Genomic DNA, 18266 nt, shown 5'->3' with positions numbered 1-18266 from the left:
CTCCCTAGGGGGCACAGGTTACCTGAGAAAGGCGTGGGGAGCGGCAAAATCGACTGAGACCCTGGAGAGGACACAGTGGGGATTAGAGGGAGAGAGGAGAGTCAGTATCTGAGAGATGCCGCCTTGGTCTCTTCAAGGCCAGCTCTGCCCCCACCCTCAAACTAGTGCTCTTCAGAGTCAGACTGGGGAGAGAGCAGGGCAGAATTCTGATGACAAAGGCTCAGGTACAGCCTTTCCCCAACTCTTAAGTCCCAGACAGAGAGACAGATAGAGAAAAGAAGATAGAGAAAGATCTGGAGATGAAAAGATAGAACCAGAAAGAGGTAAGGGATAGCAAAAATAGGATCCCAGATATAGGTACAGGGACTGACAGTCAAGGATTGCCTTGACAAGGCCTCAGCACTGGCAGAGTGCCTAGGGCATGAGAGGCACTCAGTTAATATTTGATGAATGAATGGATTTATATGTAGGAGAAGATTAGCCAGGTGAACAACAAGGAAAAGGGGTCATGATGAATCCCTATGAGGCTGGGGCAATGGCTACATATGAACATCTGCAAAGTGGTAATGTCTTAAATAAGTCTGGCATGGGAATCCCTGCTGAGGGACAGTATAAGCATAAGTTTCAGAGGGAGGGGCAGGAAGGGCCATAATACAGTAGATGATATACATACATGGGGGTCAGAACCCCGGTGCAGGTTGAAGGTGAGGTCTCGGGCCAGGCCAGCTCGGAAGGCAGCCCCATATTCAGGATAGAGCTGCAGAACATCGGCTAACCCTTGACCACTCAGCTGTTGCAATCCACAGTAAGTCAATGCCTTTACGTCAGCATCCGTCTTCAGGACACAACCCGAAGAGCCTGATCCTGATCCCAACCCAGGGTCCAGTCCTGGCTCTGAGACATCTGCCCCAATCAGGTCTCCCTTCCCTGTGAGTGACATAGACATTGGATGGTTAGTATCAGATCAATGAGGGAGGCTAGAGCATGGAATTGAAAGAATTGAGGAGATAGCATTAATCAGTGGGAGGAATAGTCAAAAGGATTAGGGTAGTGGTCATTAAGTAGATGCTTACTGATGGCCAGTGTTTGGTTGGAATTGCCATGTGGTCAATAGATGGAGTGATTAATAAGGTTGTAAAGAGAGTCAGTGGCTAGAATGATCAGCAGACTTAGGGGATGTCCAGTGGCTGGATGATTGCTAGGGGGCATGGCCAGTCACTGAAATATAGACTGAGTAGTGAGGGTAGGAGAGAGTCAGGAACTGGAATATCACTGGGGATGGAAGATGGACAGTGACTGGAATTATTAGTGGTTTGGGAGAAAAGTCAGTGGCTGGAATGATCAGTGTCTAGAATGATTAGTGGGAGGGTAGAGGATATTTAATGAATGAAATGATCAGTGGGGGTATAGAATGATCAGTGGCTTGGAATGACCAGTGGAGGTAGAAGATAGTCAGTGGATGGAATGATTAATGGGGTTGAGAGATGGTCAGCGGTTGGGGGTAGAATTTGGCCAGTGGTCAGAATGATCGAAGGTGACCAAAGATGGTCAGTACCTAATGATCAGTGGATGGAATGCTTAGCAGGAGTGGAAATGGTCAGAGCTGGTGGCCAGTTGAAGAATAGTCAATAGGAGAGTCACTGGAGTGATGTCTAGTGGGATTGAGAGAAGAGTCAGTTGGGAGGATGGTCATCAAGAATTCCGGGTGCCCACCCTGAATTCTCCAGATGCCTATACACTCGGGTAGTCCTTGAAGCCAAGACTGAGGGTCTCACCTAGAATAGCCAGCACCATGTTGTCCTGTAGGACTTCAAGTGATCCAGAGCAGACATAATAATATGCCTGAAGTGCATCCCCTCGTCGTAGCAGGTACTCTCCTGGAGCACAGAATGAGGTCTTGATATGCAGTGAGAGGGCTCTCAAGCAGCCCCGGCTCGCTGCTCCAAAGAGTGGCAGCTGCAGAATCTCCCGGTTCAGGTGCATAGCAATGTCAGCCCGAAGCTCATCTGGGAAGTCCTTTAGTAACTGCATAGAGAACATAGGTTACCCTGATGCTACTACACTCGTTCACAACAGTCTGGAAGATTGTAAGGAAGGAGATCTTGCTTGCCAACTCTGATCACCCAGAAGTCCTTCCCCAATCTCTTCTGCTGCATCTCAGCCCTAACAACCCATCTCCTTGAATAGCAATGAGATCTTCCACTACTTAGTGGTGATGACCATAATCCATAGTGATCTGGACCCATGACCAGTGCTCAATCAGAATCACAGGTTGGATTGGGGTTGGAATGGACCTCAGAGGTTGTGTCCAAGCTGGAGGTAGACAATATCCCCAATAAATGATTGTCCATATCCTTCATATAGAGACCCTCCTAAACCAGCCTCTTCTACTTTTGGATAGAACTAAATATTAGTAAGTTTTAATCTCCCTAATTCAAGCCTAAATGTGTCTCTATTTCTCCCACCTGCCCCATTATTTCTAGTTCTGCTCTGCGGGGCCAAACAGGACCAATCTAATCTCTCTCCCTTCAAATACTTGAAAACAACTATCTTATGCGACCTAAACCTCTTCTTCTGGCTAAGCAGCCGTAATCACTTCAAGAGATCTCCATTTGATGGGAGCTCAAGACTCTTCATCTTCTGGGTCACCCTCTCCTAAATTCTCTTCAGCTTCTCAATGTTCTTCCTAAAATGTGGTGCCCAGAACTGAATGTAGCAAAGCTTTAGAGGCAGTCTTACTCTTTAATATAGTGGGACTCTCACCTTCCCAGTCCTAGACTCTATCCCTCTCAGTACAGCTTAAGATTTCATTAGTTTCCTTAAAAATCATATCATACTCCTAATTTACACTGAGCTTGTGGTTCACTAAACCTTCAGATCTTTCTTGGATCAACTGCCACCTCACCCCACCTCCCTCATCTTTGATTTAGATACTTGTCCTGATTACTTAAATTTGGCTATCTATGAACTCTGGCCTGGCCTCCCATCTGAGTTTAGGGGGTAAGGTGCATGCAGGTGATGTGCTGACCTCATTGGCATCAATGCCACTGTTGACAGCCCATGTGGTCTGGAAGTACTCCAGCATGCGCTGCTTGAGGGGTCGGGGCAGGCGGTGCACTCGGATGAAATCCTTCAAGTCTTTCATGCGTGTGTGGTAGAGAGAGCGGCGGGAGTACATTCGTTGGATGATGGCTGTCACATTTCCAAATACCACAGCATGCATTAGTGCTGGTGGTCAGAGGAGACAGAAATAGCATTTCAGAGTCAGGTAGGAACAAGACTAGACTTCTAAGGGCAAGGAGTGAGGGGCATTCTCAGAATAGAGAGTGGCCACAAGTTGTTTTGAAGACAGTTCTCTGGGAGCAAAGGAAGTAGAGGGAGTGGATCACGGCTAGATCATCCCCTTGAAATTCAAGATTCCCCCACTCCTCTCTCAAGAGACTGTGTTTTCTGCTCAGGCACTCTACAAATTCCACTGACTGAATACATGTTATTTGGTGGGGCCATACTCCCTGACTTCCCCATGAGGGAAATTAATTTAGGAGAGTCACAGAGCCAGGTAGAGTGAAAGCAAGAGAGAATTAGACTTCTGAGGTGGGGAGGGGAGGGAAAGTAGAGACCCAAAGCCCCTTGGACAGAGAGTATCTCACCTCCAATAAGCATGGTGCAAATGGAGAAAATCTTCTCTGCGTCTGTGTTGGCGCAGACATTGCCAAAGCCGACGCTAGTGAGACTGCTTAGTGTAAAGTAGAGGGCAGCAATGTAGGCACTACGCCGGGAGGGGCCACCCATGGCTGAACCATTCACATAGGGAGACTCCAGCCTTTTCCCCAACTCATGTAGCCAGCCTACATTGGGAGATAAGAGAACAGAACAGTTTCCTGAGACCTGTGATACCACCCACCAACAACATTGGGCAGGGCGGTAATGGTGGAGGGAAAGGACAATTTAGCTTTGAAGCTTATCCCTAAACCTGTAAGACCTTGGACAAGTCACTTAACTTCAGTTTTCTCATCTGTAAAATGAGAGGATTAGACTGAATGATCTCTAGTTGTTGTTTTTTTTTTCCAGTTCCAAGTCTATGATCTAAGAACTCTCTACAAGACTGAGGAACATCAGAAATTAGGAGACTGTGGCCAGGGTGTGTGGGGAGGTTCTTCTTTCCCAAGGCCTCAGCTGCTGCTTTGGGGTGGGAGACCTGGGAGAGATTGAGGGGAAAATGACGGTTTGGGAGGACTCATGGAACTGAGGAGGCTAGTAAGAACATCCTGCAGGATTGGGTTACTTGAAAGATCAGTCCAAGGATCCTGAGAGAGGTTACTGAGAGGGTCTCATAGGAAGTTGGCTGGAGATTCTAGAGAGACTAGAAGTTTCTGAGGGGGAAGAGTTGTGAGTTTCCAAGCTAGAAGTTAAGTTAGGGCATTGAGGGTGAGAAGGAATCAGGAATCCAGCACTCACCAATGTCCCAAACCAATGGGTCATTGGCCTCCATCTCCTTTCGACCAATGACATACCAGATGCAGGCCATCCAGTGTGCCAGCAGAGCAAACACAGACATGAGCAGGGTGAGCACCATGGCACTGTATTGTGAATACCGATCCAGCTTCTGCAGCAACCGCAGCAGCCGCAGCAGACGTACTGTCTTCAACAGGTGTACCAGCGATGTCTGGGGGAGAAAATGCAAAAGGGGTTGGTGAAAGCCCAAGCCTAGACAGAACAGCCTCTCCTTGTGGCCCTTCAGGGCTCCATCTTATCCAACCCATCTTATCCTACCCAACACTGGCTCTGGGTTACTTGGAAAGCAGAAAGGACAAGATAGCACTGTAATAGAAGGAATGAAATAATGATAATAAATTGATCATGGGATCATGGTCCTAGTGCTGGAAAGGACCACAGAGGCCATATAAGGAAAACAAGGCCCAAAGAAGAAAACTAACTTTCCCCAAATCACACAGGTAGAGTGAACTTCCGAGGTAGGCATTGAACTCCAGGCCTAATATTCCAGGGCCAATGTTCCTTCTACTGTACCATAATGATTCTACTAAATCCATAAGCATTTATTAAATACCTACTATGTGCTAAGGATAAAAAGACAAAAATGGAATAGTCCCTGCCCTCAAGGAAATTATATTCCCTCAGCAAAATAACACACAAATAAATAGCATACAAGTAAATACAAATACTCAAGTGGGGGAGCAAGGGTACGTAGGTGGCTCAGCCACCTGGAGTTAGCTGTGTGACCCTGGGCAAGTCACTTAACCCTGTTTGCCTCAGTTTCTTCATCTTTAAAATAAGCTGGAGAAGGAAATGGCAAACTATTTCAATATCTTTCCCAAGAAAACCCCAAATGGGGTCATGACCAAAAAAAAATTGAACAGCAATTATAAAAGCACTAGCAGCTTGCAGATTAGGAAAGCTTGCATGTGGGAGGTGACTCTTGAACTGAGCTTTGAAAAAAAGTAGGGATCCCAAGAGTCATAGGTGGGAAGAGAGTGCACTCCCAGTGAAACAGGGCTCTGACACATGCCCACATCACCTAAGATGGAAGCGTCCAAGTGAAGACACCAGGGACCTGCTTCCAGGAGAAGACCTTCTGCATTGCCCTGCCACATGGATGGCCTCTTTCCATAGGCTGAATGTTTAATTCTACCTGATGGAGACACAGTTACTCTCTCTTTTCTGTGGAGCAAATATCCTGTTCACCTAAAACGTAGTCACCAAGCACTAAACTCAAGATTAAGAGAGAGGGAAGAGTATAAGAGAACAGTCTATGCAAAAACCCAGAGGCAAGAGATAGATTGCTGTGTTCTTAGAAGTCAACCCAATATGAATGGGACGCAAAATTTTAGAAGAGAGATAACCTGTTAACCTGGGAAGATAAGGTGGAACCAGACTGTGATGGACTTGAAATACCAATCAGAGAAGTCTGAGTTTCATCTTGGGGTTTTAGAATAGGGAACCCCTGGTACTTTTTGAGCAGGGAATCTGTGCTTTAGGAGTATCACTTCAGTAGCTGTGTGGAGGGCAAAGAGGTAAAAAACTTGATTCAGGGAGACCAATTAGGAGAGCACTGCAATAATCCAGGAGAGAGATAATGCAGGTCTGAACTTGGAGTGAGAGAGACAATTAGAAAGAGATAGATATGAAAGCAGAACAGAGACAAGATTTGGCTTTTCATTGAATATGAGGTAGGACAGAAAATGAAAAGTTGAGAATGAGTCTAAGGGCAGGTTCCTGGAAAGACAGTGATGCTCTAGACAGAAATAAGGAAGAAAAACAGAGGGAGTTTGGGAGGAAATAAAGTGAGCTCTGTTTTGGACATGTTGAGTTGGAGATGTATACAGGACATTCAGTTGGAAATGGTCAATAGGCAGTTGATGATACAGGACTGGAACTCAGGAAAAGAATAGGACTAAATATACAGATGTGGGAATTATCTGCATAGAGATGATAATTGAGCCCATGGGAGCTGTGGAGATCACCAAGAGTGTGTAGAGAGAGCAGAATGTCAAGACAGAACCCTGGGCTACACTCACAGTTAGGAGGTCAAGATATGGTTGTTGATGCAACAAAGAAGAATGAAAAGGAATGGTCAGATAAGTGGGAGAGGACTGAGAGAGAACAATATCACAAAAACCCAGAGAACAGAAAGTATACAGGAGGAGAGGACAGTCAACAGTGTCAAATGCTGTAGAGAAAAAAAGAAAGATGGGGACAAAAAAGAGAGAGAGAGAGACCATTAAGAGATCACTGTTCTAGGGCAACTACATGGCTCAGTGGATAGAACAACTGGCCCTGGAATCAGGAGAATCTGAGTTCAAATCCAGACTCAGATACTTACTAGCTGTGTGACCCTGGGCAAGTCACTTAACCCTGATTGCCCCTCCCCCCCCAAAAAAAATCATTGTTCTGTGTAACAAGGGATAGCTTTCTGAGTTGAGTTGAGGAAAGAACATATTGGGAAATCCAGATGATGTCAAAACAAAATATAATAATAAATTCTCTTCTCTGGTACAATTTGGATTTTGATATCATTATTCAATTGAAACTGTCCTCTCCAAAGTTAACAGTACTACAGTCTCTTGATCCTCCTATCTATTTAGCTGTTTCTCAGTCTTCTTTGATGCATCATCATTCACATCTTGACCTCCTACCCATGGGAGAACTTAAGACTCTATCCATTCCGCAATCTCCTTAACTGGTTCATCAGTCATGTCATGCCCACTAAATATGGGTGTCCCCCAGTGCTCTCTGCAGGACCCTTTTCTCTTCTCTCTCTACACTCTCACTTGGTGATCTCATTACCTATTATGGATTCAACTACCATCTCCATGTAAAGGATTCCCAGATCCACAAAGCCAGCCCTGGTCACTCTTTTTATGCTGTAAATATAGCATCATCAGCTGCCTTTTGGATATTTTGAACAGTATAACTTGTAGACACCTCAAACTCAATAAGTCTAAGACACAACTCCTTAGCTTTTCCCCTAAACCTCCCCTCTTCTGAACTTAACTATTACTGCTAAGTATACCATCATCCTCCCAATTGCCCAGGAACACAACCTCATTTTTTTTGTCTTGTCTTCTCATTCACCCAACATAGCTAACTCAGAGACAACTAGGTGGAACAATGGGTAGATGCCTAGGGCCTGGAGTCTGGAAGATCTGAGTCCAAATCTTAGCTTAGATATTTACTGTGTTCAGATGCTTAACACTTACTAGCTGTGTGACCTTGGACAAGTCACTTAACCCCAATTGCCTTGCCTTCTCCCTCCAAAAAAAAAATATATAGATAGATAGATATTTACTGTGTGACTCTGAGCAAGTCACTTAACTTCTGTTTCACCTTCCTCAGCTGTAAAGTGGACATATATATCACTTATCCCTCAGGGTTATTGTAGAGACCAAATGAGATAATATTTATAAAGTGTTTGGTACATAGTAGATACTTCAATACTTGTTTCCTTCCTTCCTTTCCTCCTTCCCTCCCTCCTTTCTTCCTTCCCCCTTCCTTCCTCTTCTCCCTCCTTTCTTTCTTCCTTCCATTGCCATTGAATGGATGCTTGTAATTTTTGCCTTTAGAACATCTACTTGTCCCCTTCTGTCTATTCACCTAGACACCACCCTAGTTTAGATCCTCGTCTCCTCTTCCCAAGACTATTGCAATAGCCTTTTGACTCATCCTCCTGCTTCAAGTCTACCCCCACTCTAATTGTTGTTGTTTAGTCATTTTTTCAGTCATATCCGACTCTTTGTTACCTCATTTGGGGGTTTCTTTGCAAAGATACTGGAGTGGTTTGTCATTTTCTTTTCCACCTCATTTTACATATGAGGAAACTGAGGCAAACAGCATGAAGTGATTTGCCCAGGATCACACAGCTAGTAAGTGTATGAGGCTGAATTTGAACACAGGCTCTCCTGAGTCCAGGACTGATTACTCTATACACTGCTCCACCTAACTGTCCCCCACTCCACTAGCCAATGGGATTTTTCTAAAGCACAGGTCTAACCATGTCATCTTTACCCTGCCTCCTCCACTTAACAAACTCCAGTGGATCCCTATTACCCCCAGGGCCAAATTTAAAATCCTCTTGCATTTAAAGCTCTTCATTACCTGTTCTGTTCCTAACTTTCCATTCTTTTCAGGTTTTTCACAATTTACTCCCTTCTATGCACCTCATAATCCAACTACAGTGACCCATAAACTGCTTCTCACCTTCTTCTCAGAGATTACTCTCCATCTTCTCATCTACCTCTTTATATGTTCCTAGTTACTTACATGTTGTTCCCCTGACCATTAGGATGTAAACTCCTGAGGACAGGGATTACTTAGTCTTTCTTTATATCTGCCGCACTTAGCCCCATGCCTGGCATGTACTACTTAATAGATGCTTTCCGACTGACCATAGAGCAGGTGAGAGAGAGCCTCTTATTTTCCTGATCAAGTGAGGTTCTCTGCCAAGGGGAACAGAGAGAGAGAGTGGCATGGGAGGTTGAGAAGAGAAGACTTGAAACAGCTGATGCAGGGAATACTGCTAGAGAGTCAGTTACAGAAGAGTAAGAAGATTACCTTGTGACATTAAGATAAGGTAACATAAATTTGCTCTGGACTCAGTATGTGAGTAGGTGCAGAGGAGGCCAATGGTGGGGGTAATCAGGGCATGAGTGGCAATAGGACAAGGGGCAAAGTATTCATAAATTGAGGACAGTGTAAAGATTAACTGGTAAACCATAGGATCAAGATTAGAAAAGGAGGAAAATGAAGTCAAATGACCTGGTAGAACACTGAGGGTGATAGTGACCAAAGGTCACAGTGAGGATAAAGAATAAATTTAGGAAGAGTGAGGAACAGGGAGAAATAGAAAGATATGAGGTTATGGTCAGATAGAAGAATAATAATAACTTCTGTCATTGTTCAATTGTTTCAGTCATGTTCAATTCTTCATGACCCCATTGGGGTTTTTCTTGGCAAAGATACTGGAGTGGTTTGCTATTTTCTTCTCTAGTTCATTTGACAGATGAGGAAATTGAGGCAAACAGGGTTAAGTGACTTGCCCAGGGTCACACAACTTATATGTCTGAGGCTGAATTTGAACTCAGTTCTTCCTGACTTCAGGCCCAGCATTCCATCCACTGAGCCACCCAGTTGCCCCAAAATAGTAACTACTTACATTTTTAGAGTGCTTTAAGGTTCACAAAACACCTTACTCACACTGACCTTGTGGGGTAGGCAGTGCACCATTTTATAGATGAGGAAACTGAGGCTCATAGAGAGTAAGGGGGTCGTCCCTGACTACATGGCTCATTATAAAAGCAGTGTGGTAGAGCTGAAAAACTACTGGATTTTGTCAATGTGGATTCAGATCTGAGCTCCACCACTTGCCATCTGTGTGACTTTGGGTAAATTACTCCAGTCTCCTCTATAAAATGAGGGACTTGGACCTCTCGTATATGACCTCTAATGTCCCTTCCAGCTCTAGGATACTAAATGTTGTAGCTGGATTTTAGGAACGATTTTTGTGGCTGTCCTTGGCAGAAGAAAATGAAATGGGGAGAGAGAGGGATAAAAAGCAAGGGAGAGCCTCTTTATGACCTCTGGAAGGAACCTATCCTACCCAGAGGCAAGGGACAGGTGAGATAGCCTCTGAAGAAAATCTTGCTTGAAACCCCTGGACTACCAGAAATACTCCACAGACATATTTGATTAGAGATTTAGAACAGAAAGGGACCTCAGAAATAACCTAGTATAACCCACTCATTTTACAGATGAGGAAACTGAGGCCTAGAGAGGCCCAAAGACTTGTCTGAGGTCTCATAGCTTGTAACTGACAACTGCAATTTTTTTCTTTGTATCACTGAAGTCACTTGAATGAGAATGAGAATAATGAACAGCCTTGAAGGGACTCAGAGTCACTTATGATCAGGTACATATAACATGCACTGGGGCAAATGCAGACATGCTTGTACATATATACAGGAACATGCGAAGACAGGCTGGTTTGGGGACTTTCTCCTTTCTCCCTTTAGGCAAGGTAATTACTTTAGTATCTCAGGGCCAGGTATAGAGGAGAGGGAGGAAGTTGCCTGGCCAAAGAGCAACATCTGCCCTTTCAAAACCCTAAAGAGAAATGTAAGGGGTAACTAGGGGAGTAGACAAGGGTGCTGGTACAACCTTCTCCCAACCTCTAAGCCCCAAACACCTAACACAAGGGGCCATATTTCTAACCTGGGAGGAGAGAGGAGGGGAGAATCCTGCAGCAGCACCATCCTAAGACAGGTTAACTCTTTTAGTCCTGTGCCATTTCTCTTGAGGTTCCAAAAGAAAGGAGTAGGTAGATGTCTATACTACTTGCGCATTCAGATATTTGGAGGTATGCATGTGTGAGCCAAAGCATTATCACTTACATCCATGCATGAGAGTTCATGCAGGGTTCAATGCACACACACACATGTGTGGGAGCATGCACATGTGTGTGTGGAGCTGAGAGATGAAGCCCACAGCCTGTTAGCGGCTGGTTAAATCAGGGTATGTGTAGGCGGCTTCCTGCTATAGCTAGCTGGAAGTGCAGCAGGCAGAGAAAATCAACCTTCCAAACCTACTCCCCTCAGATGGAGGGGGGCCCAAGGGACCCCATCCCCCTCCCTCCTCAGCCCTCTCTGCTCTAGTCAATTGGAGTGACCTTATTTCTCTGTCAAAGGGCAGAACCTTGAGGTCTAGATCCCAGAACTGGCCTCGTTTTTCCCTCACCCCTCTGCTTATCCCTGAGAGTAGAGGGAGGAGGTGGTTCTCAGAGGAAGATGTCAGAGAAAGCAGGCCTTGAGGGCAATATAACATGAGATAACCCTCTGCTCCATCCTGACTCCATGACTTTTCACTGGATTTCCTCCTTACCTGGAATTCTTTCTCTCCTGGTTTGCCTAGTTTCTTTTAAGACTCAGCTCAGATCTTACTTTTTACTGGATACCTTTCCTAGTCACCCTAACTCTAGTGCCTTGTCTCTGAGATGATCTTTCATCTATTATGTATAGTATACATCATTATATATATGTGTGTGTGTATACACATATAATTATTTGCATATTGTCTTCCCCATTACAACATGAGCTCCTTAAGGGGCAGACACTGGTTTCACCTTTCTTTGTATCCCCAGCTCATAGCACAGTGCCTCAGGCACAGTCAATACTTAATAAATGCTTGTTGATTAGGTCCAAACGCAGTATTCTTTCACTGTACCTCTATGACTCTCAGAGTCCAGTCCTCTAATATTATAAAAAATAGGGCAGACGGTTGTAAAATGACTTGCTCTAAAATAGATTGCTCAGATAGCTAGTGTGGATTCAGGACTAGAACCCAGGTCCTACTGTGGTGTTCCTTCTCCTTTCAGAATCCCCAAAGGCGATGCCACTCATATACTACTACTGTTTATTTGTTCTCTTTTACATGCTATATCATATCCCTAGATAGATAATAAACAAACACCTTGATGGCAGGGATTCTGTGTTACTAATTTTCTATCTCATAATATCTAACAAGGTTCTAGGTACCTAGAAGGTACTCATTAAATAGCTGTTAATGAGCTGAAAAGGAAGACCTGGGAGGAGAACTGAGGATTATCTCTGGGTTTGAGCTACCTTACACTCTTAGGAGGGAGTGAATTTGGCAGCCTCCAACCTCTCAGCAAGAGAAACTTGTATGAGGCCTGGATTTGAAGCTCCTGTTTGGTATTTTATATGAGGTAGGGAAGGGAGGATACTGGATCCCAATTTGAGAATACTAGAACCAGGGAAGAGAGTTTGAACTTTCTGCCTGAATCACATAGGAGGTCACTTACAACGGTAATGTTGAAGGCATATAACAGGTCAAAGGGCAGAGCAGCAATGAGGTCAATGAAGAACCAAGTGGCCAGATAGTGAAGGCCAATGGAGCGAGGGGCAGAGACAACCTGGCCCGATTGGGACACATAGGTGGTGCGAAAGTTCAGGATAATATCTGGCAAGAGAAAGGGAGAGAATATGAATGTCACTCAGGGATCTCTTTTGGATAGGAGGATAGGAATGTTGCCCACCCTCTAACCAGCCCTGGGAACTTTAACCAAGGAGTTAAGGAACTAGAGCCTCATTAGGGAATTGTGACTGGGGCTTTAGGGTTGGAAATGTTACAGATGGTGAGAAGGGCTACAACTAGGTTGTTCTCTAGATGACATGAGAGACTCCATTCTGGGATCCCAGAGACCTGGGGAAGGGGGTGGGTCCTGAGCTAAACTCTATTCTGGACACCAAGGAGAGAAGGATAGAATACAAATGGGTCTGAGGGCTTAAAGGAGGGTTGGAGTTTGGACATAGAAGGGGGGATCCCAAAAGCCTTTGGGGTGGACTCTGACCGAGGATGAAGAGCATCTCCACAACGATGTCACTGACGAGGGTGTTCCGGGTGGCAATGGGGCTGTCATCGGCGCCTGAGAAGCAGACGTTGTAGGGGACAGTGATGGCCACGTAGAAGGTGGCAAGGAGGATGAGGCCATCCCAGAGGGCCTTGGGGACACTGTAGTGAAGGAGGAGGCAGCGGGACCCCCCCACAGAGGCTACCTTGTATTCAGGCACTGACGGCTTCGGTTCAAACACGTTCTGGGGGGAAAGGAATCGGGGATGGGGGGACACTGGGGGAGAAAGGGCGGGGGGAACATTGGGAGGAAGGGGGCAAGGGGAATCATGAGGTAGGGGGACTGGGGCTGGGAGATCTGGGAAGAAGGAGGCAGAGGCTAGGGGTTGTCCAGAATGCAGAGAAAGACGTCTCTGAGTCAGTGTGACTCTAGTTGGAGTCCCTCTCCCCTAGCCCTGAAGCTCTGCTGCTTTGTCTGGTTTGCTCTCTCTCTCCCACTCTCAGATTAACCCCTTTTGGATTAAGCTGTTCATATTTCTGAAGGCATCCTGAAAGGTTTGCTCACCCTGGCCTAGTGCTTGGGTTGGGGAGTGGGGTGAGTCCCTGATTCCCAGTGTGTGAGGAGTAAGTGGGTATGCTCTCCTGAGAGAGGTGGTGACAAGTAGAGTATATGACTCTAGCCCTGAGGTCATTAGCTTCTCCCTTCTCAACTTTGCTACAGGGCTCAGGAAGTGTAGGTGGAAGGAGATGAAGCCCTCTAGGGATGGTAATCACACCCTCTTCTGCAGTCCTGGTAATCAGCACAGAATAGTAGCTAATACAGTCACTTGCCTGGGACCAGTGGAGAGGGGAAAGAGAAGGGCTCCATTGTAGGGAACTTGTAATTCTCACAGGCTAAGTGGAGGACAAACATTTATCTTTCTCCTTGATCCCAAGAGAAGGGAGCCTTATCCTTAGAGACCTCACCACCCAATAATTTCATCACATACTTATATGAAGTAAAACTGTCAAGCAGTAGGTAATACCAATAACTTGTATCTTGCCCTTTTGACATAACAAAAAATGGGATAGTGTCACAACCCTCCCCTTCACCTTGGAAGCAGGAACCCCATCAAGGCAGGGAAAGCACAAAGTAGGGCGATGAGCATAAATAGGGCTATGGGAACAAGAAGATGAGAAATTTGGAGGGAATAGGAGACACAAGAAAAGGAATTGAGGAATTTTGAAAATGGGTGGAGTAGAGTCCATTGCAGTAGTAGGCTGTAGAACCAAGGAGTAGGAACAATTGAAAGACAGAAAAACAGGGATCTGGAAACCAAAGACTGGGAGAGGCTAGGGCAACTGGGAGATGACTCACATTGTTGGCTTTTACATTGCCCTGACCACGGCGGCCAAATTGGGTGGTAAGCCTGTGTAGAACAGTGTGACCCTGTCTCCTGGCTGTTCGAAGCCTTGAACTGCCTCCTTTCCGGCTTCTAGCCTTCTCTGCTGGGAGAGTGAGTTGGGAAAAAGCATAGGCCATGAACCTGTGGCCACAGGTAGAGTCATCTTTCTCACTTCAGGCTTCCCTTCCTTCGATAGGCCTCCCCATGATTTCCTTCCTACCCCATCATTCTTCTTGCCTTCCCCCTAATTGCTGCAGTTACCATGGTTATTCCCTCCAGGAGGACCCAGACCCCGTCCCTGGCTCTGGGTGATGTCTTTGAAGGAAAAAAGGAATAGCACCACGTCCCCCATTTCATTCTTGATTGGCATCATATCCAGCAGACACCAGAAGGCTGAGCCTGGGGAGAAAAAGGAAAGATGGGTATTGTAGGTAAAGAACCCTGGTTGCTCTATCAGTCCCAAGACATCTCCTTTCCCCAAATAACCCTTTCCTTTGGTCCAAGGAAGTGAAACAGGGGCTTTTTCTTGGACAGTCAGAGGTTGGAAGATAATAGAATGTAATAAAAATTAGAATAGAAATTTCTCATTCTAAAGATTAGAAATATAAATAAAATTAGAATGTTAGGTTCCTGTAGGTAGGGACTGTCTTTCTTTTTGCTTGTATTTGTATCTCTAGCACTTAGTACAATGCTTTGCATCTAGAAAGTGCTTAATAAATGCTCATTGACTTGACTTTTAAAATGTGTGTGGACTAATAACTCGTGTCAGTATAAAACTTTAAAGTTCGCAAAGCACTTTTTGCATAATACCTTATTTGAGCCTCAGAACAATCCTGTGAAACACCAGATATAATTATCACCCCCATTTTACAGATGAGGAAATGGAGACACAGAGACATTAAGGGCTTTGCCCACCTTCACACAACTAATGAGTGACAGATGAAGTATTTTAACCCAGGTCTTCCTGAATCTGTCAGGCCCTTTTAGCCACTAGGCAACCCTAGGTGTTTTGGGGATCAGAGAGTTCTCACCATCCTTCCGATAGAAGCAGAGCTCAGCTCGGTGCTCCTGCCGGCCCTCCAGAGCTTTGTGTAGCCGCTGCAGGGCAGGCTCACTGGTCTCAGGACCATAGAGGAAGCGGCAGCTGCAAGTTTTCTGCATCACCTCAGTTCGGCAGAAGCCTGTGAGGTCGCAGAAGCCGTCAGAACAGTACACGATAGGATAGCCCCTTGGACCCTGAGCATTAGCCAGCAGGAAGTTACTATCTGTGGGGAGAAAAAGGCTCAGGATGGAGGTAAGAGTAGGGCTTTATTGAAGAGAGGAAGCTTTTAGAGAATATTATCTTGTGTTCAAAATGAACAAAATGGATTTGGGGTTGCAGACATAGAATCACAGGTCCCAAGATTTAGAGTTGGGAGTGATCTTAGCAGTTACTTAATCCAGCCACTCCCCCTCTCCCCCACTATTTTATAGAGAAAGAAAATGACTCCCAAGGAGGTTCAATAACTTGCCTAAGGACACACAGGAACCAAGTAGAACAGGGATTCAAACCTAGGTCCAATGACTCTAAATCCAAGGCTCTTTCTAGTAGTGTACAATTTCTCTGGTTTTGTCCCAGGAAAGGCTTAGAGTTGGATGTCCAAGTTCTTAGCCCTACACTTGATGTGGAGATGCTAAGATAAAGAAACTAAAGACTGGTCTAAGGGATAGAGAACCAGGTATTATTCCCAGGTTGAGAAACTGGACCAGTGGCTTAGAGGGAGAGGATCTGGTCCAATTGCTTGTCTCTAAGCAGATAAAAGATTATTCTCTCCTGTTTTATAAATGAGACTCAGAGAAGCTAAGGCCACAAAGTTAATATAAAATATGGGGAAAGAATTAGAATCTACCTCAGCTCTTAGAATTCTAGAATGTTAGAGCCCCGGAAAGCCTGCAGTTCAGCCCATTTCATTTTATTGATGAGGAAAATTGAAACCCAGAAAGAGGTATGACTTGTCCAAGGTCATGCATTTGTTTAGTGGAAGAGTCAGACATGAACCTAGACCTTTTGACTTCAGGGCTTCTTCCACTATATCACAGAGACTTGGAGGGTTGGGGTGTTAATGGTAGTGGTAATCTGTCCCTGATGCTCAAAGTTTGAAGAGCCTCCTCTAGAACCTCTCCCCACTCCTTGTCCGATCCCCATAACAACAGGATGGGGGCTGAGCACTGGGGGTGGGGGGAACGACAGCAGGGAGGAGAGAGAGAGGGCAACACAGCTTGAGCTCAGTCTCAGGGCCAGAGTCCAAACAGAGTCCCACTCAGCTCCCTTCTCAGTCCTAATGAGGGGACAAAAGGGAGAAGGTGGTAGCTGAAAGGGGCACTGGGTTCGAGAGGAAAGGAGAAGGGCCCCATGCTCTGCCTCCTCCCTCTATCTCAGGGCTGGTTGCCACGGTGATAGGTGCTATGGAAACTCGGGAGGCGGGAGGAGGGGAATGGAGGGAGGGGTAGGGCCCGAGCAGCTCCGCATACGCCCTCGGGTACCACTTTCCTTCCCCTCCCTCTCTCTTTCCAGGCCCAACCTCCCGAAGGGGCCAGATCAGCTCCTTTGTAAGAAAAAGGGGAAACGTAGGAGGGGCTCTGGGGCGGCTGTCCGCGGTCCTGAACTGGGAATTCGAACTAGGTGGGATGTGGACGGGTGCAATAAGACGTTTAGTGTGAAAAGAGAGCTATCCTCTCCACTACAGAGGGCAATAACCCCCTCTTTAATCAGTAAGACAGAGATTTCATGTTTCTTCTGTCTGTTGTGAAGGGTGCACATGACCTTGGTCCCAGCCTCCCTTTGCACTTATCCAGGTCCTGGTGAAGTCCATGACTTTATTTCTTTGGTGTGGTGGGGGTGGGGGCAGGGAGAGGAATAAGGGAAAAACTGGGGTCCTCATCGCACAGACGAAGCTGACTTCCCTTCTCTTTAATCTTCCCTTTCCTCCCTTCCCTAGTTCCCCCACACCCTAGATTCTCTCTCACACACACAAGCCCATCCCCATCCCCATGGCTCAGTCTTTGGGGGCTGGAGTTGGGAAACCTAGATTTAGGGAAGGGGGCAGCCCTGGGCCTCGAAAAGCCCCTTCCCGCCTCCGCTGCATAAAGACCCTCCCCTATCTCCTCCTCGCGCTACCGCTCCCCTAACCCTTTGCCTGACCCTTTGCAGCCACAGTACCGTCCGACTCCAAGCATTTCTGGCTCCCCTCGCTGTTTGACCTCACAAGAGGGTCCCTGCTTTTGTCCCTCCTCTTCAAGCGGCCCCAGTCCAATGCATCTTCTGATGCCCAGCTCTCACCCGTCCGCCCTCAGTCTCTCTCTTTCCCTAAGTCTCAGGATGCGACTCCTCTCCAGTGTCCTTGGGCTCCCCATCCCCACCTTCACTTGTGTTTCCGTAGCACCCACGATGACAGGACTGGGACAGGTTGCAATCTCCGTCCCGGCAACCCTGGGGTCACCTCAGCCCCTTGCCCCTTGTCCCCCGCCCATGCAGCCCTAGTCCCCTACTCACGAGTGCCGTCGAAGCGTGTAGCAATCGTGTCCAAGAAGGTGTTCTGGGGGGCCAGCAACCCCTTCATGACAGGCATGGCCCTGGGTTAGAAAGATCCAAGTTCTAGGAAGAGGTTACAGGGGGAGGATTAGCACGGCCGGGCAGGGTGGGGCGCGCTGCCGGCCGGGCCGGGGCGCCCCATGCGCCTGCCTCCCTCCCTTTCTCCTCTCCTCCTGTCCTCCTACGACGCCGCCGTCTCTGTGCTGGGCTAGGGGTTCAGCTCTTCTGCGCGCCGCAGCCCGGGCCACCCCGCCCCCCCCAGTCCCTTTTGGGGCTGCGTTCTTTCCCCCCAGTGGCCTGGCAGGAGCCCGCCACGTGGCTCCCACAGGGGGAGGGGCTGCCAAAGACAGCCCCCCCTCCCCTCTCAGCAGCCCACTTCGCCGAGGTAGGGTCCGCCCACGCGTGTCTCAAAGGGAGCTGGATGACGACAC

The 18266-nt window shown here is 46.7% G+C and overlaps 1 protein-coding gene across 1 annotated transcript in view; it reads right to left on the bottom strand.

Annotated features, from left to right (window-relative positions):
- Window positions 1–18266, bottom strand: part of KCNH4 (potassium voltage-gated channel subfamily H member 4) — a 27590-nt gene extending 9324 nt beyond the window's left edge. The window contains exons 1-12 of the mRNA XM_069067675.1: window positions 17797–18266; window positions 15296–15529; window positions 14526–14663; window positions 14237–14367; window positions 12881–13124; window positions 12332–12489; window positions 4459–4666; window positions 3651–3848; window positions 3029–3228; window positions 1776–2025; window positions 674–927; window positions 23–61 (exon numbers count right to left, since the gene is read on the bottom strand). Coding sequence (XP_068923776.1) covers window positions 23–61; window positions 674–927; window positions 1776–2025; window positions 3029–3228; window positions 3651–3848; window positions 4459–4666; window positions 12332–12489; window positions 12881–13124; window positions 14237–14367; window positions 14526–14663; window positions 15296–15529; window positions 17797–17872 — 2130 coding nt within the window. The 5' untranslated portion in view covers window positions 17873–18266. The remainder of the gene's footprint in view (window positions 1–22; window positions 62–673; window positions 928–1775; window positions 2026–3028; window positions 3229–3650; window positions 3849–4458; window positions 4667–12331; window positions 12490–12880; window positions 13125–14236; window positions 14368–14525; window positions 14664–15295; window positions 15530–17796) is intronic.

Source organism: Petaurus breviceps, unplaced genomic scaffold (assembly GCF_028583685.1).
Source record: "Petaurus breviceps papuanus isolate PSGF00001 unplaced genomic scaffold, PetGlider_PUasm1.0 90750, whole genome shotgun sequence".
NCBI classification, from domain to species: domain Eukaryota; kingdom Metazoa; phylum Chordata; class Mammalia; order Diprotodontia; family Petauridae; genus Petaurus; species Petaurus breviceps.
This window is presented reverse-complemented; position numbering and strand designations above follow the sequence as displayed.